Source organism: Equus przewalskii, chromosome 30, assembly GCF_037783145.1.
Source record: "Equus przewalskii isolate Varuska chromosome 30, EquPr2, whole genome shotgun sequence".
NCBI classification, from domain to species: Eukaryota; Metazoa; Chordata; class Mammalia; order Perissodactyla; family Equidae; genus Equus; species Equus przewalskii.
The window spans coordinates 25209283-25230861 of NC_091860.1; the positions used below are offsets into that span (position 1 = coordinate 25209283).

Consider the following 21579-nt stretch of genomic DNA (forward strand, 5'->3'; position numbering starts at 1 on the left):
TCCCGTGAAACCATCCCCACAATCACGACAGTGAGTGTGCCCCTCACCCCCCAGTTTCCTCATTTCCCCTTAAAATCCTTCCCTGCCGCCCCTCCGCTCCTGCCTCCCGTGTGCCCCCAGGTACCACCTGTCTGCTTTCTGTCACTATAGATTCATTTGTATTTTTCTAGAATTTTATATGAATAAATCCTACCATGTGTCCTGTGTTTTGGTCTGACTTCTTTCACTAAGCGTAATTATCTGGGATCGTCCTTGTTGTCAGTGCATCTGTGGTTCACGCCTTTCTGTTGCTGAGTCCTGTTTCATTGTGTGGATACACCACTGTTTGTCCAGTCACCTGTTGTGAGATGGACATTTGGGTTGTTTACAGTTTTTGGCTGTTACAAATAAAATTTCTGCGAGCAGTCATGTACAAGTCTTTGTGTGGACCTATGATTTCTTTTCTACTGGGAAAATTCTTAGAAATAGAATGGCTCAGTCATATGGTAGGCATAAGTTTAAATTTTTATGAAACTGCCAAACCATCTTATGATTTTGAAAAGAGACAAAATAAGCTAAATTTTTTCTAATTCCTTCTCGACTCTGAGCATTTCCTCCAAGTCTCTTATACTTCTTGCAATCTAAAATTGAAACGTATCTCTTTGACAAATAACCGAATGAGATGAGGAGTCTTATACTGTTATAGTAATTAAAGTAGCTATAAACTGTGCTTTAGAATATTAGAGCTCTTAAATGATTAAGAACTTTTAAGAGAGAGGTTTTGTTTTTCGTTTTGTTCAGTCAGTGTAATTGCATTTTGCTGTAACAACGTGGAAGAAAAAAGTGGATATTTTCTTTGCATTCAGCGTTATATTCTTTTCTTTTGAAGGAAAAAGAGTTCTCGTTTTAAATGGAGGCTACAGAGGAAATGAAGGTACCTTAGAATCCATCAATGAGAAGACTTTCTCAGCTACTATAGTCATTGAAACTGTAAGTATGTTTACGCAAAGACAAATTTCAAAATGCTTTAAAAATGTGCCATGTTCTTTTTCACTGGATTGGTCCTTGTTTTATTTTAGAGTTTGGGTTTTTTATTTGCTTCTCTCCTATTTGGAAATCTGTAAGATTTTTTTTCTCTGATGACTACCATTGCTAAAATATTTTATTTTCGGGTTTTAAAAGAAATGCATATATGTCTTAGTCCCTTCCAGCTGCTATAGCAAAATACCATAGACCGGGTGGCTAATAAACAACAGAAATCTGTTTCTCTCAATTCTGGAGGCTGGAAGTCCAAGATCAAGGCGCTGATGACACCCTGCTTCCTGCTCCTTGTGTCCTTACATGGTGGAAGGGGCAAGGGAGCTTATTCATGAGGGCTCCGCTCATTACCTAATCACTCCCTAAGGCCCCACCTCCAAACACCATCACATTGGGCATTAGGTTGCCACATAAGAATTTTGGGTGCAACACATCCAGTCTCTAGCAATGCTCATTGTATAAAACCTGAAACAAACAATGTAGTATAAATAATTTAAAAAATTACTTGTAATCCCCCAGTCAAAGGGTAACCCCCATTAATATTTTGGTCTGTTCCTTTCCAGTCTTTGTATTTTATAAAATTGTGTACAATATGGACAGTTTTGATCCTGACTTTTTTCCTCTCACATCTAATATAAAACTCAATTTGGCACGGTATAATTCGTGGGGAATGTATAGTTATAATTAATGGGGAAAAAGCCACAGAGATCAGTTTTTTAAAATGTACCCCCTTCTTTCATGAAGGATTTAAGGTATCTGAGGTCAGTAAAGCAATTAATTTAAGGAAATCTGATGTACAAGTAAAATTGTTTATTGATTAGAACTGGTAGTTCACTGACAGGCCTGTGAGTGAGGCCAAGTGAGACCTAACCTGTCTTCAGAAGGGAAGACCTGAAACGTACCTTTTCCTTTCTGCCTAATTCTTTCTAGAACTCTGGACTCCTGTACTCTGTGTCTTTATCTCTGAGTGAAATACTTTTTCATCTCCAGTACAGTAAGTTTTAGTATTTGGGGGGATAACGGACCACTTGGAGAGTCTAAACAAAATTCTGAACTCTCTCCAAAAAACTGCGCGTAACCGCCAAATTTTGTGAGTTTTCTTAAGAAGTTCATAGGCTCCCTAAACCCGTCTGGGGACTGATTAGGGAATGTGTGTCTCAGGAAGGTGTTCTGGAAAAGCCATTTAGGTCCTTACTTGAGATAAATCCCTTTTAAGTAAATTAAGCTTTTCTTTTCTTTTTTTCCCTTTGTCTGGCAATACTAACCTAGAAACTGTCACTGATATAAACTCTATAGGAAAAAAAGGAAAAGAGAAATGTCTTTGAGGAATTTATCAATCTGGCAAAGTTAAGAGACGGAGTTTTTCTGAAAAACTCAGTAAGTTTTTCTCTCTGGCTTAATCATTATAAGGTCATGGAAAATCTCATATTTCCCTGGCAAAGTAATTCTCCTCCACTTTTTAATTTTGTAACACTATGCAGTTTAGATCCTGCTTCATGTTTTCATCTCAGGGAAACTGAAAACAACTCATTACTATTGAGGATGTTCTAGGTTCCATCCAGATGCCTTTGGTTTACAGTTTGTATGATTTTCAAGAGCTGATTTCCTACCGCCCTCGCTATAAACCCACAGTGTCGTCTTCTCTCTAAGGCTTTAATTGCTTTCAGAGCTGCTCTGAGACAGAACCTGCCAGGAAATCCGCATGAAGAGCCTTTCTGGTTGATGACAAAGCAGCATGTCCTCTTGGAAGAGGACACCCACCTGCTGATTTTTTTGGTTTTTCTTTTGCAGCCTGCCTCCATTAACAAATACATATATATATATTTGTATGCACTTGGGTCTCTTTCTCTTATATCTCATGTTTTATCCAAATCACTGCTGTGAAACACATGAGGTTTGCAAGTGATTTCTCCTGTTGTTTTTATCATTTCTGACATCTTAAATTTTAGTATCAGTATCATAGCATTTGAAATTTGCACAGTTATTAAGCATATTTTTTAATATCTAACAAAGTATTCCACAACAGCCTCAGCCTTTCAGCTGATTGCCGAAGGAAGCCACGTGTATGGCTTGTTCTTCTTCCCCAGCTTCATAGTTCATATCATGAAAGTGTACTTGATAGTAGGCCTTCCCGACTGGGTAATCAGAGTCAGCCGGGGTCATGCTTTATCTGGGAACCTACTTCCTTTAAATAAATCACTATTATATATTAAAAGAATGGCATTTTAAAAAGCATTTTTAAGGGAAGGTATGATTCTGAGTAAAAAATGTTAAAATTTCAGTTGGAGATTAGAGTCGTCGTCATTGTCATTATCATCATCATAATCATTTTGTATTTTGCAAGGGAGCTGACCAGCTTTCAAATTTTAACTAAAAGATTTAATAATAAGTGTCGCAGTTATTAAGCTTATGCTCATGTTGTATTCCAGGTATTGTTCTAAGCACTGTATGTGTATCATTCATTTGTATTTCCCAACAACCCAGTACTGTGGATACTGTTACTATCCCCACTAGGGGACAGTGGGGCCCGAGGGACTGAGTCCCCTGCTGAAGGTGGGATTTGAATTGGACAGTCTGGGTCCAGAGCCCGTGTTCGTAGCCTCTGTGTTCCCAGACTCTGTCGGCTTTTATGACGGGCATTGTCTTTCATTAATCCAGTTCTCCTCTTTCCCTTTCTGTTGGGTGTGAAGGGAAGAAGAAAATGTACTTAAAATTGGACTCATTTTCTGGGGTAAAGACCATCCTAGCTATTACAGCTAAACTAAACAAACATGGTTGTGTATGAGTATACATATTGCTTAAAATTAAATAATGATAATTGCCATAACCAAAAGAAACCCCCAAATTGATGATGGCACAAATATGATAGAAGTTAACTTCTCATTGTAAGAGCCCAAAGTGGATCTTCTTAGGGAACAGCTCTTCTCTAAGGGGTGATGTGTGAGCCCAGGCTCCTTCCAGCTTGTGGCTCCAGCGTCTTCAACAAGTGTCTCTTAGAGTTGCTGTGTCCCTGTGCTTCAGGCCGACCAGAGGGGAATGTGACCGATGGCGTGTGGAGGGTAGCATGACCTGGGTCCGGAAGTGGCACACACACTTCTCTTCATCTCTCTGGGCTAGAGCTTCATCTTATGGCCACACCTAATCACGAGAGCTAGGAAATACGACTGTTTATCCAGGAGCCAGAGGAGATACCGAACCGCCAGCAGGTCTCCACCACAGCATCTGGTGATAACACATGTCACCTATCATTGGAGAAAATGTGGCAGTTCTTAATGAGAATACCATAGAATGTTTTTAAAATTCATAGATATATAGACATGTTTACTCTCCTAATGGTATTTTAGTGATATGGAAAAGACAAATTTTTATCTCTAAGTGTAGCATCCTTTTCTTGTCTTTTAAGTGTGTGTGTCTTTTTAAATCTTTTCTTCAATTATTTTAATTTGCAGGGCCCTTTAAAAGGACGCAGAGTTGAAGGAATTCAATATGAAGACATTTCTAAACTTGCCTGAGTTTGAAAATTTGTTAACAACACATTAAAATCCTAAAGCATCAAATTGGTGTTCTCCAAGGCATTACAAGACTCTACTGTGTTAGGGTGTTTCTTTTGTATAAAACAAACGGATTTATTTAAATATTACTGTATGGTTGTTTAGCTAAACTTCTAGAAAAATCTAATTATGTCTCATGAAGTATCAAAACTGTATAGTTTTGTCCCTGTTAATTTTGTCCTTGTTATTTTTGTGTCCTTTGTAACAATTCCTTGATGATTTTTATCTTCATTAAAAGAAGTTATTGTAAAGTGTTTTGTATAAAACAATTCAGAATCATAATTAGAGGAAATCCTTCATATACTCAAAATTTATATTTTCAGTAGTAAAGTAGTAAAGTTGAACTACAAATGTAGTTAAATTTTAAAGTCAAACTATAAATAGAATAACCGCTTTATTGAGAAATAATTCACAATTCCACCCGTTTAAAGTGTACAAAGTAGTGGTTTTTTGGTATATTTACAGAATCGTGCAGCCATCACCACTATCTGGTTTTAGAACATTTTCATCACCCCAAAAAGAAACCCTGTACACATAGTCATGCCTGTTCTCCACTCTCCCCAGGCCTTGGCGATCACTGATTTACTTTCTCTGTGGATTTGCCTGTTTGGGACATTACATGTAAATGTAATCATACAGTATGTGGTCTTGTATGACTGGCCTCTTTCACTGAGCATAGTGTTTTCAAGGTTTATCCATGTTGTAGCGTGTGTCAGTACTTCATTCCTTTTCATTGTCGAGTAATATTCTGTTGTATGGACATACCACATTTTTTTAATCCACCCATCAGTTGATGGACATTTTGGTTGTTCCCACTTTGGGGCTATTATGAATGATGCTCCTGTGAACGTTTGTGTAAAAGATTTTATGTGAACATGAGCTCTCAGTTCCTGGACATGGAGTCGCTGAGTCAGACTGTAACTCGTTTTTTACCGTGTGTATCATTTTGAACTGCCAAACTGTGCCACAGTGGCTGCACCATTTTGCAATTCCACCAGCAATGTTGAACTGTTCATTTTTAAATAAGCGGGACAGTATATTATTTAGAGATGCAAAAGACAGGAAACTCACCTCATATTTGCTTATGCAAAAAAAAAAAAAAAAAGGAACTTGCCTTAACTGGAGGTAACTTAAAAGGAGTTGCCATAACTGAAAGGGAGCAGAGCCTGGCTTCAGTGCAGTGGGGTTCAGAGTGTGAGCAGCCTTATCAGGCTGTGTCTCCTTGTACCTCTGGCTTCTGTATTGGCTCCATTCTCAGGCATTCTTTCAACAGTGAGATGACTGCCAGCATCTCCAGGTCTACATCTAATCCTATCACAGTTCCAACAAAACAAGACTGGAACTGAGTCCTCTCTGTTCATACCCGGACAAACCACTGTAAATAAAAGGGTTGGAATATACTGATTGGTCAGACTTGGGTTGTATCCCAACCCCACAGCCATGTCTTTTGGACTTAGAGTGGGGAGAAGTGACCAATTCTATTATCAGAAGGTGGGAGAATATATCCTGGTGAACAGAAGCATAAGAGGCTGCAAAAGACAGAGTCATAGGATGGTGTCAGGAGCTTGATGGGAATTCTGGGCTGAATTAAAGCATTTTCACAATAACTTGGCAGCATAGTTCCATGGAAAGGAACTGGGTTTGGAGTTGGGCAGACTTCAGATTGAATCTTGGCTGTTTTATTCACTATCTGTGTAGTCTTAGAAAAGTTAATGTTCTTGAATTTCAGTCTTTTTTTTTTTTTCCCCTGAGGAAGATTCGCCCTGAGCTAATATTTGTGCCAGTGTTCCTCTGTTTTGTATGTGAGTTGCTGCCACAGCATGGCTGATGAGTGGTGTAGGTCTGCACCCAGGATCTGAACGTGTGAACCTGACCTGCCAAAGCAGAGCATGCAAACCTAACCAGTAGGTCACAGGGCCAGCCCCTGAATTTCAAATTATTTTTTTTATTTTTATTTTTTTGAGGATGATTGGCCCTGAGCTAACATCCACTGCCAATCTGCCTCTTTTTGCTGAGGAAGATTGACCCTGAGCCAACGTCTGTGCTGATCTTCCTCTATTTTACATGTGGGACGCCTGCCACAGCGTGGCTTGATGAGTGGTGCTGGGTCCGTGCCTGGGATCCAAACCAGCGAACCCTGGGCCACCGAAGCAGAGTGCGTGAAGTTAACTATGCCACTGAGCCAGCCCCTGAATCTCAATGTTTTTAATGTATAAATTGTGAAAAATAAAGTGTCCCTGTGGGGTGGTTGTGAGAACTACAGAAAATGCATGTAAAGTGTCAGACATCAAGCTCAGCATGTAGTAGGTGCCTCATAAGTGGTAGCAAGTGGTGGTGTCAGTAAACGGAGCCAAGCATTTGCAGCCCAGCCTGGTATAAATCTGACCTGAAGGATTTCAATAAGGAGAATGGTTCTCCCTGATAATAATGTGAAAAATAAGACGTGACAAGTGTTATATGTCTCCTCAAAATCCATAAGTTTGGAATCAAATCAAAGATTTTCTTCATAGAAAAAAAGTGTTTCATCACTGCCTCCCACATCTGATTCTCCAACATCTTCCTCAGACTATCTCAGAATAAAATAGAGTAGTAGTATTGAAGTTAAATTCAATTTAAAAAATCTGAAGCATGAAATTATGGTTCTAGACTCTGGAACATCTTTCTTATAAGTTCCTAGAAGGCAATAGTGATTATGTTAAGCAAAGTGACTGCAGACACCTAAAATCCAGTCTTATATTGACTTTCCTTTTTAAAGCATCATAGGCTATTTAAAAAAAAAAAAAATAGGGGCCAGCTTGGTGGCGCAGTGGTTAAGTTCGCAGCTCCGCTTCAGTGGCCTGGGTTCGCCGGTTCGGATCCCGGGTGCGGACATGGCACCACTTGGTGAGCCATGCTGTGGTAGGTGTCCCACATATAAAGTAGAGGAAGATGGGCATGGATGTTAGCTCAGGGCCAGTCTTCCTCAGCAAAAAAGAGGAGGATTGGCAGCAGATGTTCACTCAGGGCTAATCTTCCTCAAAAAAATAAAAATTAGAAAAATAGGCTTTATTTTTTTGAACCCTTTTAGATTCACAGCAAAATTGAGCGCAATATACAGAGATTTCCCATGTATCCCCTGTCCTCTCCCTTCCCACAGCCTTCCTCACTTCCTTGACATCCCCTGGCAGAGCGGTGCATTTGTTACAACTGACACATCATCATCATCCAGAGTCCACAGTTTACATTAGGGTGCACTCTTGGTAGTGTACATTCTATGAGTTTGGACAAATTCATAAAGAAATGTGTTTTCCATTATATAGTATTCCGTGGGATAGTTTTGCTGGCCTAACAATTCGCCTCCTCGTCCCTCACACCCCCTGCCTCCAGCGGCTACTGATCTTACTGTCTCCATGGTTTTGCCTTCTCCAGAATGTCATATAGTTGACTCATACAGTATGTAGCCTTTTCAGACTGGCTTCTTTCACTTAGTAATATGCACTTAAGCTTCCTCCATGTCTTCTCCATTTCTTTTTAGAGCTGAATAATATCCCGTTGTCTGGATGGACCACAGTTTATTTGTCAGTTCACCCCTGAAGGGCAGTTTGATTGATTGCAAATTTTGTCAGTTATGAATAAAGCTGCTATACACATCCATGTGTACGTTTTTGTGTGGACGTAGGTTTTCAACTCATTTTGGTAAATACCAAGGAGCGTGATTGCTGGACTGAATGGTAAGAGTGTCTTCCAAGGTGGCTGTACCATTTTGCATTCCCACCAGCAATGGATGAGAGTTCCTGTTGCTCCACATCCTCGTCAGCACTTGGTGGTGTCAATGTTTTGATTTTGGCCATCACAATAGGTACGTAGTAGTATCTCAATGTTTTAGTTTGCAACGCCTATTGACATGATGTTGAGCGTCTTTTTATGTGCTCATTTGCTATCTGTATATCTTCTTTGGTGAGATGTCTGTTCAAGTGTTTTGCCTATTTTTTAATCGGGTTGTTCATTTCCTTACTGTTGAGTTGGAGAGTTCTTTGTATATGTTGGATAACAGTCTTTTATCAGATAAGTCTTTTGCAAATATTTTCTTCAATTTCGATTCAATCAGTTTGCTTGAGTTCATGTCAAATTATTGGCATTGGTGTGCTGGGAAACCAAATTCCCTGAGTTTTCTTCGTTAAGACTTCCATTGGACCCCATTGCCTTATTTGCTCCTTTTTCCCTTGTGTACTTCTAACTGCCTATCAGTTTTTGCTGAGATATTTGAGTAAATTTATTCTACAAACATGTACAGAGTGCCTCCCAGAAGTAAGCCATTGCGGTAGGTGCTAGAGAAGATATTTTGAGAGAGAGAGACCACATTCACATAACTTTGATTACAGTATATTGTTATAGTTATATTTTGTTAGTAGTTGTTGTTAATCTCTTACTGTGCATAATTTGTAAGTTAAACTTTATCATAGATTTGTATGTATAGGAGAAAACATCCTTTGTGGGGGTTCGGTACTATCTGTGGTTTCAGGCGCCCACTGGGGGTCTTGGAACGTTTCCCCTGAGGATAGGGGAGACTACTGTATAGACCCGAGACGCATGCTGTGCAGGAATTGACAGTGCTCAATGAATTAATATTCAAGTGAAATGATAGGCCAATTAAGAGAAACTTTTTTCTTTATTGAGTTATTGATAGGTTACAATCTTGTGAAATTTCACTTGTACATTAATGTTTGTCAGTCATGTTGTAGGTGCACCACTTCACCCTTTGTGCCCACCCCCAACCCCACCTTTCCCCTGGTATCCACTAAACTGTTCTTAGTCCATAATTTTAAATTCCTCATGAGTGGAGTCATACACAGATTATCCTTCTCTCGCTGGCTTATTTCACTTAACATAATTCTCTCAAGGTCCATCCATGTTATTGCAAATGGAATGATTTTGTTCTGTTTTGCAGCTGAGTAGTATTCCATCGTATATATGTACCACATCTTCTTTATCCATTCGTCTGTTGCTGGACATTTAGGTTGCTTCCATGTCTTGGCTATTGTAAACAGTGCTGCAATAAACATTGGGGTGCATAGGACTTTTGGGATTGCTGACTTCAAGCTCAATTAAGAGAAACTTTTGATAATCTGGAGCTGTTAATTAAAAGCCTGCCCCAGCTTCACTAGGCCTCAGTCAGAGGCCATTAACTGATGCCGGTGGACACCTCAGTTCCCGCTTGAGTGAAATGGAATCACAGGCTTAGAATAGGAATCAGCCTTGATTGTAAGTTAGTCATTAGGTTGAACGAAGTGCCCCCAGAAATGCTAACTGGGTAATTGAGTTATACTATTAAAAAGAAGCATCCTTGATTTTTCCTTCTCTTTCGTGGACATTTCAGAAAAAGTCACCAATGGAGTCTTGGCCAGTGTGAAAAAGTGTTAAGAATAATTTTGGCCAGCTTGAAGAAATGTTAAGAAAAGAATAATTACTAAATTCTTACAGCATGTAAGCGTCTTTATGTATCCAGGCAGCCAGGTAATTTTTACTTTGATCTAACTGGGTCTTTGGAGTGACATAGCTCTTTCGATTGGGATAAGGCTGAAGAGAAGATGCCACTTTTTATGGTGTTAGGTGATCCTTTAAAGTATGTAGAATGATCGGCATGAGATCTCATACCAGTAGGTGCTAAAATAACTCCTAATTCATGGTCCATTTTTACTAAACATTGAGACGCTCCAATTCTCTTTTCTAGTCGCTGCTTTGGATTACCAATTTTCCAACTCTAAGAAAACTTGTTTCATTTTCAGTAATTTAAAAACACAAACATAAACAGAGGTATGATCTGAGCCAAGAGTCTGGTTTTTCTCAAACATAGGGTCTCATTTTCCTAACAAGAAGACATCTATATTTAACTGGTTTAGTGGAACCTGTTTAGATTGATACTTAGGAGAGCTTTGAAAATAGACTACATAAGTCCTAAAGATGATTAATATATCTGACAGATACCAGCCCTGTAATACCCCAGCTCTGTAAAAAATTAAATATTGATCGATTACCAGTGGGTTGCAAGGTGCTCCAAAGAATAAACAAAGAATTAAAAAAAAAAATAAGATAGGGGGGCTGGCCCCATGGCCGAGTGGTTAAGTTTGCGTGCTCCGCTGCAGGCGGCCCAGTGTTGCGTTGGTTCGAATCCTGGGCATGGACATGGCACCACTCATCAAACCACGCTGAGGCGACATCCCACGTGCCACAACTAGAAGGACCCACAACGAAGAATATACAACTATGTACTGGGGAGCTTCAGGGAGAAAAAGGAAAAAAATAAAATCTTTAAAAAAAAAATAAGATAGGTAACTGTCAAGTTGCTTTCCTTCATCGCTAAGAGCATAATACTTTGCAGAAACTAATCAGGAAGTAGACAGTGGAATAATTTCTTCCTTTCCAATGATTCCCATTTATTTGGTTCATTTGAAATTCAAAATTGATTATTCATTTGTTCAAAATTAATTATATAGAGAAGTCATATTTCTGGTCTCAAAGGGGGACACGTGAATAGTATTAATGAGGTTTTTACAGACAATGAATTTCAAAACACCAGCTATTAATAAAAGTTTTGACAATTTGAATAACACATATGAATTTGATTTTGAATCTAGTTTATTTTGATAGGACTCTGTTGCTCAATATCCTGTGTATAAATATACGCTCCAGGGGCCGGCCTGGCTGCGCAGTGGTTAAGTTCACACGTTCCTCTTCTCAGCAGCCCGGGGTTTGCCAGTTCGGATCCCAGGTGTGGACCTGGCACCGCTTGGCAAAAGCCATGCTGTGGTAGGCGTCCCATGTATAAAGTAGAGGAAGATGGGCACGGATGTTAGCTCAGGGTCAGTCTTCCTCAGCAAAAAGAGGAGGATTGGCAGTAGTTAGCTCAGGACTAATCTTCCTCAAAAAAAAAAAGTACACCCCAAGATTTTCATCATTATTTTTAAAACTACTGAGCACTTATAAAATACTAGGAATCAAACGAAACTTACATATAGAAAAGAATCAAACTAAACTTACATAGAAACTTTGATATCTAAAGGTAGAAGTGTTAAAGTCAAAATTTTTGCCAAGTGACAGAATTAATTATAAGAACCCACTTTTGAAGTTTATGTTGAAATGAGCATTTTAAGATCAGTGTTTTTGAATTAGGAAATGGAAAAGATATAGTAGATTTTTAAAAAGTCATAGGTGACCAATTTTTATAGAAGAATGAAACTAAAAGGCAATGCCATTTATGTCCTCAGCACTGAGGTTATCTTTACATTACAGAACCAATCACCTTTGTTTAATATTTTACACTTAAGTCAAAAGATAATCACTTGCTTTTTCAAAATGGATTGAGTATGTTCAAAAAGAGAGAGTTTTGTCTACTTTCTAAAAAGGAAAAATAGTCTTTACCAAATTATGGAGAGAATGCTTCATAAAAATGTACCTTTAAAATTTTTTCTGCAATTTTATCACTTTGGTTCTTGAAAATATACCCATTTTAGGAATTGGTTTTTAAAGGAAAGTTATAAACAAAGGAAAACACATAATTACAACAGATCAGACTTGGACCGTATTACCCAAATCCACTATATTAATGCAGACACAAGAAAGCCACCCAATTTCACTTTAACTTTGTTGTTTATTTTTTCTGCTTTCTGAGTACCATTAGCCTTTTGTTAGGACGTAATTTTCTGGTTAATTTATTTTGAAATAAATTCTAATCATATAAAGTTTAAAATCTAAATGGCGTTGCTCTTAGGAATTGCTTAAATACAAACAAAATAAAAGGCTACAAGGAGTACTGAGGAAGCTTCTGTGTTCAAAATCCATTAAATTTGTGTGAAACTTGTTGCTTCCTGGAGGGTGCTCCCAGAGAACTTGGAACTATGATTCTCAGAATTCATGGTAACACTAACACTGTGTGCAATTAGCCATGGGAGGTAATATCCCAAGCCATTTGAAACGTGAAGAATTTGGGAGCAACAAAATCTCCCAGGTGATCTTGGAATAATGTCAGGGAGGCAGAAGTACGAAGTGATTGCAATTTAATAAGCAGATACCTACCCACTTGTGCTATATTTGGAGAATGGCTATGTGAACAGAATAAGGTTGTTTAAGGCCTTGTGATAGCCAATTTTGTGTGTCAACTTGACTGGGCCATGGGATGAAATGTACATTTAAGTAGGTAGACTGAGTAAAGCAGATTGACCTCCCCAGTGTGGATGGGTCTCCTCTAATCAGTTGAAGGCCTGAATAGAAGGAAAAGACTGCCCCTCCCCTGAGTAAGGGAATTCTCCGGCTGACTGCCTTTGCACTTCATCTGCAAGATTGCCTAACAGTCTTCAAACTAGAACATCAGCTTATAATAAATTACTTTACTGTATATATGTATATATGTGTGTGTATAGATATTGTATGTGTGTAGATATATGTATGTGTTTATATATGTACAAGTGTATTGTCTTGGTTCTGTTTCTCTGGAGAACCCTAACTAATTCAGGCCTCTTGGACTACAGAGAGTCCCCAAGGCCAGCACTATGAAGGAAGCTTGGCTAAGAGTATTGGGCCATCAGAGTTACCTAGGCAAGGCTATGCCGACAGAGGGTAACAGGGCTTTCGTAGATACAGCTACAAAACAAGACCAAGTACTTCTCCTGTTATTCCACATTCACCAAGTAACCTTCTCATAACTGAACTTCCCATGTAGATGGCAGTGTGAAAATGTGCTCAGTCTGCAAGGACTGAGGACCTGACACTCAGCTATGGCGAAGTCATCACAGCCAGTGCCCAATCTAGGGCTGTGTCTGGGTGCCCTCTGGACACGCCAAAGCAGCTTTCCTTTGCGCCGCCTTGATTAACACACCTTAGCATTCAAAAGCGCAACAAAATCTTAAAGCTTCTTTGCAAATCCTTTATTTTCTTCCCATGTGTCAACAGGTTTTATAAGCCACCGTGCTGTCTGGTTGGTTTTTAATTATTCAAATTGAAGAATGATTGCAAAAGTGGCAGGAAAAAAATGTACATTTATACGTATAATTTCTAAAACTAGAAACCTTTAAGCCCGTTTGAGAAAGCTATAGAGCTGAGGCACAAAGTAATCCTTGTAATGTCCATCGATGAAACCTTTCCCACTGTCGTGCACAAACCAACAGGGAACATCTGTTCCAAACACTATATCTGTTCGGTAGTCTTTCTGGAGGCCTCTGCAAGGAAAATGGTGCACACGTTTAGGGCACAGACCAAGGCGTGGGCAGCCTGCATATCTGCAAAGGAGACTATGTCCCCTCCCTTGCTGTTCTTTGCACCCCTTCTAGCACCATATCTGCCCACCCCCACCCACCCCTGCTCCCCAAGTCATAGGGAACATCAGAGTCTGGGGCATGGTGTTGAAAGGGCAGAGAGTAAGGAGTGTGTCCTTAGATAATTCAAATAACCCTTATAGAGACTGACCAATGTGGACTTTTCCAGCAAGGTAAAGAGTGCAAATTAACTTTCAAGTGGAAAGAAGGTGGAAATAGACTCCAACGTGTTGAGGGTAACCTCACGTGTTACCCGCAGAATGAATCTGAGATGCCTCTCACCTTCACTGTATGAGTGAGTATTCTTTCTAAGGGCGATGCCAGCTGTTTCTCAGAAATTCACGTCTTTCATTTAAAGGATACAGAAGCTAATGCTTTGAAAAGTCACATGGCATATTGCCATTAATGAGCTCTCAAATGTATATAATTGTGCATGGCCCACAAGTTGACTTGGTTCCAGTCAAGCACCATGAGGTCCTTGCAGTAAATAAAATTGAGACCCAACATTTACCCTTTGTCATTAGAGTGTAGTAGCTGGGCCTTTACCAATCTCAGATAACACTATTACTATTATTAACTGCGCTCGCCGTTTCTTCTATAAAACACGCTTACTGATACCCATTGGTAACTCATTGATCTCCTGTTGAATGGTATACTCACTAAGAGTCCATTGTTTTGATTCACAAATCTGTTTTTGTGGTGGTATTTATTATTGTAATTTTATGGTTTAATAATTATTGTTAATTTATGGTGTAATTAAGTTTGTGGAAGCCAATGACACGTGCGTGCAAAAAGAGTCATTTCTCAGAAAGTAAGGTTGGCTGCTTTGTAAAAACCCTAAAAAGGTAAAAAAAAAGCTTTAAAACGATGCTAAATTGGGCATGGGTGAGACAACTGTAAAAGACTGGGACAAATTTAAACGATTTATAACAATTTTACACTCAGAATGCTTTACACGTATCTAAGTTCTTACTTCAAAACGAAGCATACGGATATGGTTTGTGTAAGAAAAGCTACACAAAAATGCATTCACTAGGGGCTGGCCCCGTGGCCGAGTGGTTAAGTTCGCGCGCTCCGCTGCAGGCGGCCCAGTGTTTCGTTGGTTCGAATCCTGGGCGCGGACATGGCACTGCTCATCAAACCACGCTGAGGCAGCGTCCCACATGCCACAACTAGAAGGACCCACAACGAATAATATACAACTATGTACTGGGGGGCTTTGGGGAGAAAAAGGAAAAATAAAATCTTAAAAAAAAAAATGCATTCACTAGATACAAACTCAAAAAGAAGACTCTACCTTGCATAAAATATACATTCTTTCTCTAGTGCTATGGCACGTATGTATTTTTATGATTTCCTCCTTTAATCAGGTTTTTCAATTATCCAACTTGTGACCACAGGGCTTCTAATGTATGAAGGTGACAACAATAGATTAATTAATCTTGGCATTTTATGGTACATACTTATCTATCTAGTCATTATTTGCACTTAAGACAGACTGTCTGCAACATCCTTATGCAAATGTTATGTGTGCCTGTTACTGATGAATTGTTTAGTTTGACATAGGTAAAGCTTAAAACAGCTTTTCTTGCTCTTCCATTTTGTTTTGTGAGTCCAACCCTAGTCGGAGCCCTTTTCATTACTGTCATTTCTATTGTGGCATCCAAGGCCTACCTGGTGACAATCAGCTTATGTCCTTTCACCTCCATGCTTGCCTCTGGCTTCTTGAGGTCCTTTCCAAGTCGCTCATTGAAGATGTGTACCTTTGGCTCATTCATGAACTGGCCTAAAGAAACAAGGTCCAGACACTGATTTACTTGTGGTCCCGGGGTCAATAAAAAGACAGGCTCATCACTTGATCCAAACTGCATTTCGGTCCTCCCTCCAGAATTTCTAGAGAAGGACATATTGGGAGGAAAAGAGAGCAGCAGTGGGAGCGAGGGGGTCCTTCTTGAGAGAAAATCTGTGCTGCTCACCCCACAGTCATGTACAGAAAAGGCTGACCTACTGGACCAGGAGGAAAATCGAACTCCCTGATGGCAGGGGGCAAAGGTCAGCACCTGAGAGCATAGCTCAAATCCTAGAAACAAGGCTTGTGATGTCATACGCTTAAATTGGAACCAGTCTTTAAAAAGTGGGGAAAGTTGACTTAGATATCCTGCTTATTATCACTGACTTCCTAAACCAGGTCACCTCTCCTCAGTTAGGAAAAATATCTTCAGCGTAAAACATAAAATTTACCTGTCCTGTCTCTTAAATTGCCCAGTTTGTGATGATGAAATCCTGGTTCAGGGAAAACCCCGTCTGGAACAGCAGATGGTCCTGGCCATGGCATTACTGAATCACCCCGCACTGCTATGTTGTGTGTATTAATCATGTTTTTTATTTTCTGTATATTATGATGTTTTGACATTTTAAAAACCTTGTCTGGCTGGGGAGAGACTGTCCCTCCCAGGGCTAGCCAATTCTGAAAGATAGCAAAGGACTCAGCCAGGAGCATGTCTTTGATGTACAAACTAACCAACCCAGATGAAGACCTCCATCTGGCCCATACAACCCAGAAGAAACATTCCAGGGCCAGGGACCAGGCAACTAGAGACCACCCTACAACCCAAAGCCCGTGGGCATTATGCAAACCAGCCAACCCTAAGCTATTTACCCTGCTCTGCCATGTCTTTCCCATGGAAACCCCAAGAAAGGCTCTGGCCTAAACCTGTAGCTTCCTCCTGCTTCTGCTTCCTGACCCAAACCTGGCCTTCTCCTGTGGTCCTGCCTGTGAGCCACACCTCTTGTTTCTAGAGGAAACTGAGACTAACAGTAAAAGCTTCTTTCAATGCCATTGACCTCTTTGAGTCGTCACTCAGCCACCTTTATAAACTAAGACCCGGGCACAGAATATGGGTCCTCCCTGTGCTCTTGAGTGCACACCTGTCACATTCCAAAGTTCTAACCGCTGCCATCCAAAGTTGCTCAAGACCATGAGAGTGGTCCCACGCTTGTCAGATGGTTGATTGACACTTTACCTATTAGTCCATGTACATTAGGCGAAAATTTGTTTGTGGGGGGAATGTAGATCCCCAAAAAGTCTACGTTGATTGGATGCTTCTTCCAAACGCGATGAAGTAAGACAGAGAAGGACATCTCTTTATCCAGGGTGACAGTCACAGTTTTCTCTTTCTTCACTGAGACAAGCACCCTAGTACAAAAGTGGAAATGGAATTAACCATTCCAGAACAGACTCTTTTCAGAAAGTCATTCCTCTTGCCTCACGTATGAACTCTCCATTCCTCCCAACACAGCCCCACTATTTTTCCAAGAGCTTTACAACGTTTTTGCTATAGAATGTGGTTGTTTTAACTCCCAGCTCTAAAATCGGTCAAATTGTATGTTTGTATGTAAACAAGAGATACTAATGAGAAGATATGACACATGACACAATCATAGTGTTTCTGAGCACACTGACACAGAACGGGCTGTGGATTTTGGTTGATGGATTTATTTACTTACCTGACACATAGTTATGCAGTCTTTCCTATATGACCAGCCTTATGTCAGTGCTGAGACACACACTGACCACAAAACGTGGACTCTGCCTCCAGGAAGAGGGGAGTGGGTAACAGAAGTGCTTCTGGACCTTGACTTCTTCAGATTCGAAATGACGACTTTAAATTCTATGTTTATGTCATGGATGCCTGGATTTATTTATGTAGTCACGCATCAAGGACAGCCTCGAATTCAGCTCTAATAACAATACTTGCCTTTGATTAATGACACGAGCGGTGTCAGCCCAGGACAAGGTGGACGCACGAGAGCCCCAGCTCAGGGTGATGGTCTCAGTGCTGATTTCTATTTTCATATCCTCGCTTTGGAAATAAAATCCCAGTTTCCCAAAATAGGTGCTTAGTTTTTCATTCTTGGGCTTCTTGGCACCAATGAGCTGTCCATTGACCAAAATCCCTACAGAAAAAAAATGGTTTTTTCTCTCTCATGTGCCATTGTTTTGCACGTGTGCAAATAATTCAAATAATGCAAAAATTCAAATTTATAAAACTTTACAATATGGGAAAAGTATTTTTTTTGCTTCAAGATCTACCAACATTTTATTCCTTCCTAACCCTCACTATAACTGTGTTTTATTGTAGTTTAAATTAATTATATCGTAAGTCTTGCTAGTTCATACTCATACTCAGAATGTTTTATCTGTAATATTTAAAACACTTAGGAATATGTTTATAATTCATCTTTTACTAATTGTTGGCAGTTGAAAAATATGGGACTTCTAGTAAGGTGGGAAAGAAAGAAATCCCAGGTAGTAGCAGCGAAGCGCAACAATGATCTAATCGTCTAATTCAAAAACAATATCTTTTTCTTTTACCTGATTCTGGATCAGAAACAAGACTGAGGATTTTTCCAGGTTCTGAGTCAATATTGAAACAAATATTCTCTTGGCTTTTGGGCAGGTAAATGATGAAGTGTGGGTCGTTTTCAACTGGAAAATAGACAAAGAAAATGAAAACAAAATCATGGAAAGGAAGATGATTTTGAACAGTAGTTTATTCCTGAGCATGTTTAATTTAACAAGAACAAACATTTATTGGGCTTCTACTCCATACTAGGTACTGTTCCAGACACTGGGGGCCCGGCGGTCCGAGTCCATTGTCCCTTCCTCATGGAGCTCCCATCAGAGCTTTACGTTATTTTACAAATATGGTGGACATTTATTCTGTAGCTATCACATATGTACCAGGCTAGAGAAAAATGAAAAAGAAAGATGCAGGAATAAGAAACATATATATACACACACTATATATACATATATATATATTATATATGTGCATATATATATACAGTGAATGTGTGTATAGATAGATAAAAAGATACCTATTTTTTAAGTAGCCATACACAGTGCATAAAAATAAAGGAGACATAATCTTACTTGTTGGTATACAGATTAGTATTAATCAATTCCAAGAGCAATGAAGGATCAAGCTACTCCCAAGAGAGTGCTCCTTTGTTACTGGACACTGCTATTCTGGCTGATCTTTTTGTTTGTTGGTTGGTTTAACCATTCATCAAATATTTGGTGAGAAAAAAAACTGTGTCCAAAACACTGAATTAGCAATGTTGGGTGTTGCTATAAATGTCGTGTTTTGTACCTTCAAGAAAGTAACAATTGACTGAAGGAGCGACAAAAATTTTGTCCTTGACAGAACTCTACTCAGGCTCCCCTGAAATTTTCAGCTAGGCATGGCTTTTGGACTTGCATTCATCTCTGCATTGTCCAATTTTATCAAGAATCCTGGTAAGTCAGTTCAACCAGAAGCCCCGACTCTCGATATCTGATTGGGTTCCTCATCCCAACCATCCTCCAGATGACAACTGATCCCCTGGCCTGCCTTCAGCGAGAATCCTGTTAGGTCAGGCTAGCCAGAACCCTCACCCCTGATGTTTCCTCTTAGTAATTTCCACCCACTGACTCCACCCTGCTCCTTGTCTATGAACTCTTGCTTTCCCACGCTGTGTTCAGAGTGAGTCCAATCTCTCTCCCCCACGGCAAGACCCCATTGCAGGGGTCTCTACACCCATCATGATGGCCCCTTTGAATCAAGTCTTCCTTACTGTGCTTTAACGAGTGTCATGAATAATTATTTTCTTTAAGAGAACATTATTTTTTCTTTAATGGAGGAGGCATATCCGCTAATATAAGATGGAAGGAAGTAAATGATACAAAAACAGCCCAAGTACCTTGCTCTGAGGATGGAGTGGAAAGGATGATCAACTCCTCCATGGGGGAGGTTGAGAAAGGCCTTATAAAGGAGTGGGCTTTTGAAGTAAGTCTTGAAGGTAGGAGAAGAGGGGAAGACAAAGACACAGGAGAGAGATGTTTTATTCTGAGTGGACAGAAGGAGGAAAGGCATGGAATACTTCCATCACAAGTTGATGATCTGTTTAGAAAGTAACTCAACGTGACTAGAGGCTAGGTTCTTGAAGAATGGAGAAAAAAGATAAGACTGAAAATGTAGGTCCTCCAGACGATGGAACACCATGCTAAAGAATGGACATTTATTCTGTTGGACTATTTTTGAGAATAAAGGCGACAGGATTTGACCCCCGTTTTAGGAAAATCACTGATCTTAAGTATTGGAAAGCAGACATAGGAAGATGATTTAGCAGCTAAAGCAGCAGTAACCCAGGCAAGAAATGTTAAATTCAAGAACTAGGATGGTGAATGAGATTGGCAAGAGAGGGAACATTCAAGAGACATCTGGTAGAATCCACAATATCTGTAACTAAATGGAAAAGAACAACTTAGCACTTCCAGGCTTCTAGCCTGAGACATTAAGGGAATTGAAGAGGAAGGATTGACTTGAAATGACTGCAGTGGTTGGGTTTTCTAGAATAAGAAGAGTAGGCTACTACCCATTGAGAGGTTGCTGTTTTCTAGATATTCTCGCAAAGCTCCTTGCCAATGTTAACTCAGTTCATGCTTACTGTATCTCTGCAGAGGACAGGTGACCTGCCCCGGTCACATCACAGAGTTAGTGAGTGACAGAGTTATGGCTCAAAGCCACACTGTCTGATTACAAGCCTATTTTCCCAACCACTCTGAAGTGCTCATTCCTTTTCAAGTGTGTGTTTTGGAACTTGAGATCGAGGCTACACTAATCCAGAGCAGGAACAAAATCTTGTACTTCTTTACACCCCTCACATGCCCAAGCTCATGCTGTGTAGTCAATATACTCAGTTAATTGATTTTTTGTTGGGGCTGGGCACTAGAGGGCATTGTTAAAACACAGAACAAAGGGTCTCAACTCTTTTTTTTTTTTTGGTTTTTTTAATTAAGAAATCATTTTATTATGATAATCTTGTCCTTCCTCTACATAAATATGGTGTTTTGAAATATTTCCTTTGAAGGAGATTGCTTTTATTAAAGATAATGATTGGTTTTGCCATTTTAATTAACCCCAACTCTGCCAATCAAACCTTCTGATGAGCAACAATGAATCCGTGCGGCCATGTTGAGTGGCTATAATTCTAGGCAACAGCAATGAAACATCATGTTCAAGTTAGTCTGTGCAGCTTTAACTTCTGATTAGGGTGAAAGTAGATTGAGGCCACCCATGACTAACTTCATGGATTAGTAAGAACCTGGGGTTTATGGGCATAAAACTAACCAGTGTTTGATGAGCTTCTGCTAGGAAACAGGAACTTACTTTACAACCACCTGCTGGGGAGGTATTATCATCCCCATCTTTGGGTGGGCTCACTGAGACCTAACGAGGTTTCAGTGTGTGGCCCAAGGTCACGTGAGCAGAATTTGGCTCCAGAACATTCTACTCCCAAGACCTCATCCTCTTTACTACATCATACAGGAGAGATTATAAACTTGGAGGAAGCACTGCATTCTTACTAAAGGAAGATGCTTAAACATAAATTAACTTTATCTTTCCATTTTTCTACAGAAGTTTTATTTTGCAAACAGTTTAAGCGGCTCGCTCGCTGTCATTACAGTTACCTCTTGCTCTTAGAAGCCACTCATTGGAAAGGCATGGTAAATACAGCTATTGTTCAAGCACGATAATCTCCCACACAGATTCCTCCTCGTAAGTGCAGCTGGATGAGATTGCCACTTCTCATGAATGTTAAACACAGAGTCCTCCATGAGCTCAGCATCAGAGGTGATGCAGTATGAGAGGAGAGGGGCAGCTCTGGGAAGCATTACC

The 21579-nt window shown here is 39.8% G+C and overlaps 2 protein-coding genes across 3 annotated transcripts in view; one reads left to right on the forward strand and one right to left on the reverse strand.

Annotated features, from left to right (window-relative positions):
• Positions 1–4819, forward strand: part of KIN (Kin17 DNA and RNA binding protein) — a 32843-nt gene extending 28024 nt beyond the window's left edge. Inside the window, exons 12-13 of one of the 2 annotated variants that reach the window (XM_008529131.2) lie at positions 869–969; positions 4467–4819. In XM_008529131.2, the coding sequence (XP_008527353.1) occupies positions 869–969; positions 4467–4529 (164 nt within the window). In that variant the 3' untranslated portion in view covers positions 4530–4819. Of the gene's footprint in view, positions 1–868; positions 970–1947 lie in introns of both variants that reach the window. The other variant, XM_008529125.2, reaches the window with a different exon arrangement.
• Positions 4820–13446: 8627 nt separating this feature from the next.
• ITIH2 (inter-alpha-trypsin inhibitor heavy chain 2) overlaps positions 13447–21579 on the reverse strand; it is a 39880-nt gene continuing 31747 nt past the window's right edge. Inside the window, exons 17-21 of the mRNA XM_008529139.2 lie at positions 18231–18344; positions 17614–17812; positions 16879–17051; positions 15530–15641; positions 13447–13759 (exon numbers count right to left, since the gene is read on the reverse strand). Of these exons, the coding sequence (XP_008527361.1) occupies positions 13612–13759; positions 15530–15641; positions 16879–17051; positions 17614–17812; positions 18231–18344 (746 nt within the window). The 3' untranslated portion in view covers positions 13447–13611. The remainder of the gene's footprint in view (positions 13760–15529; positions 15642–16878; positions 17052–17613; positions 17813–18230; positions 18345–21579) is intronic.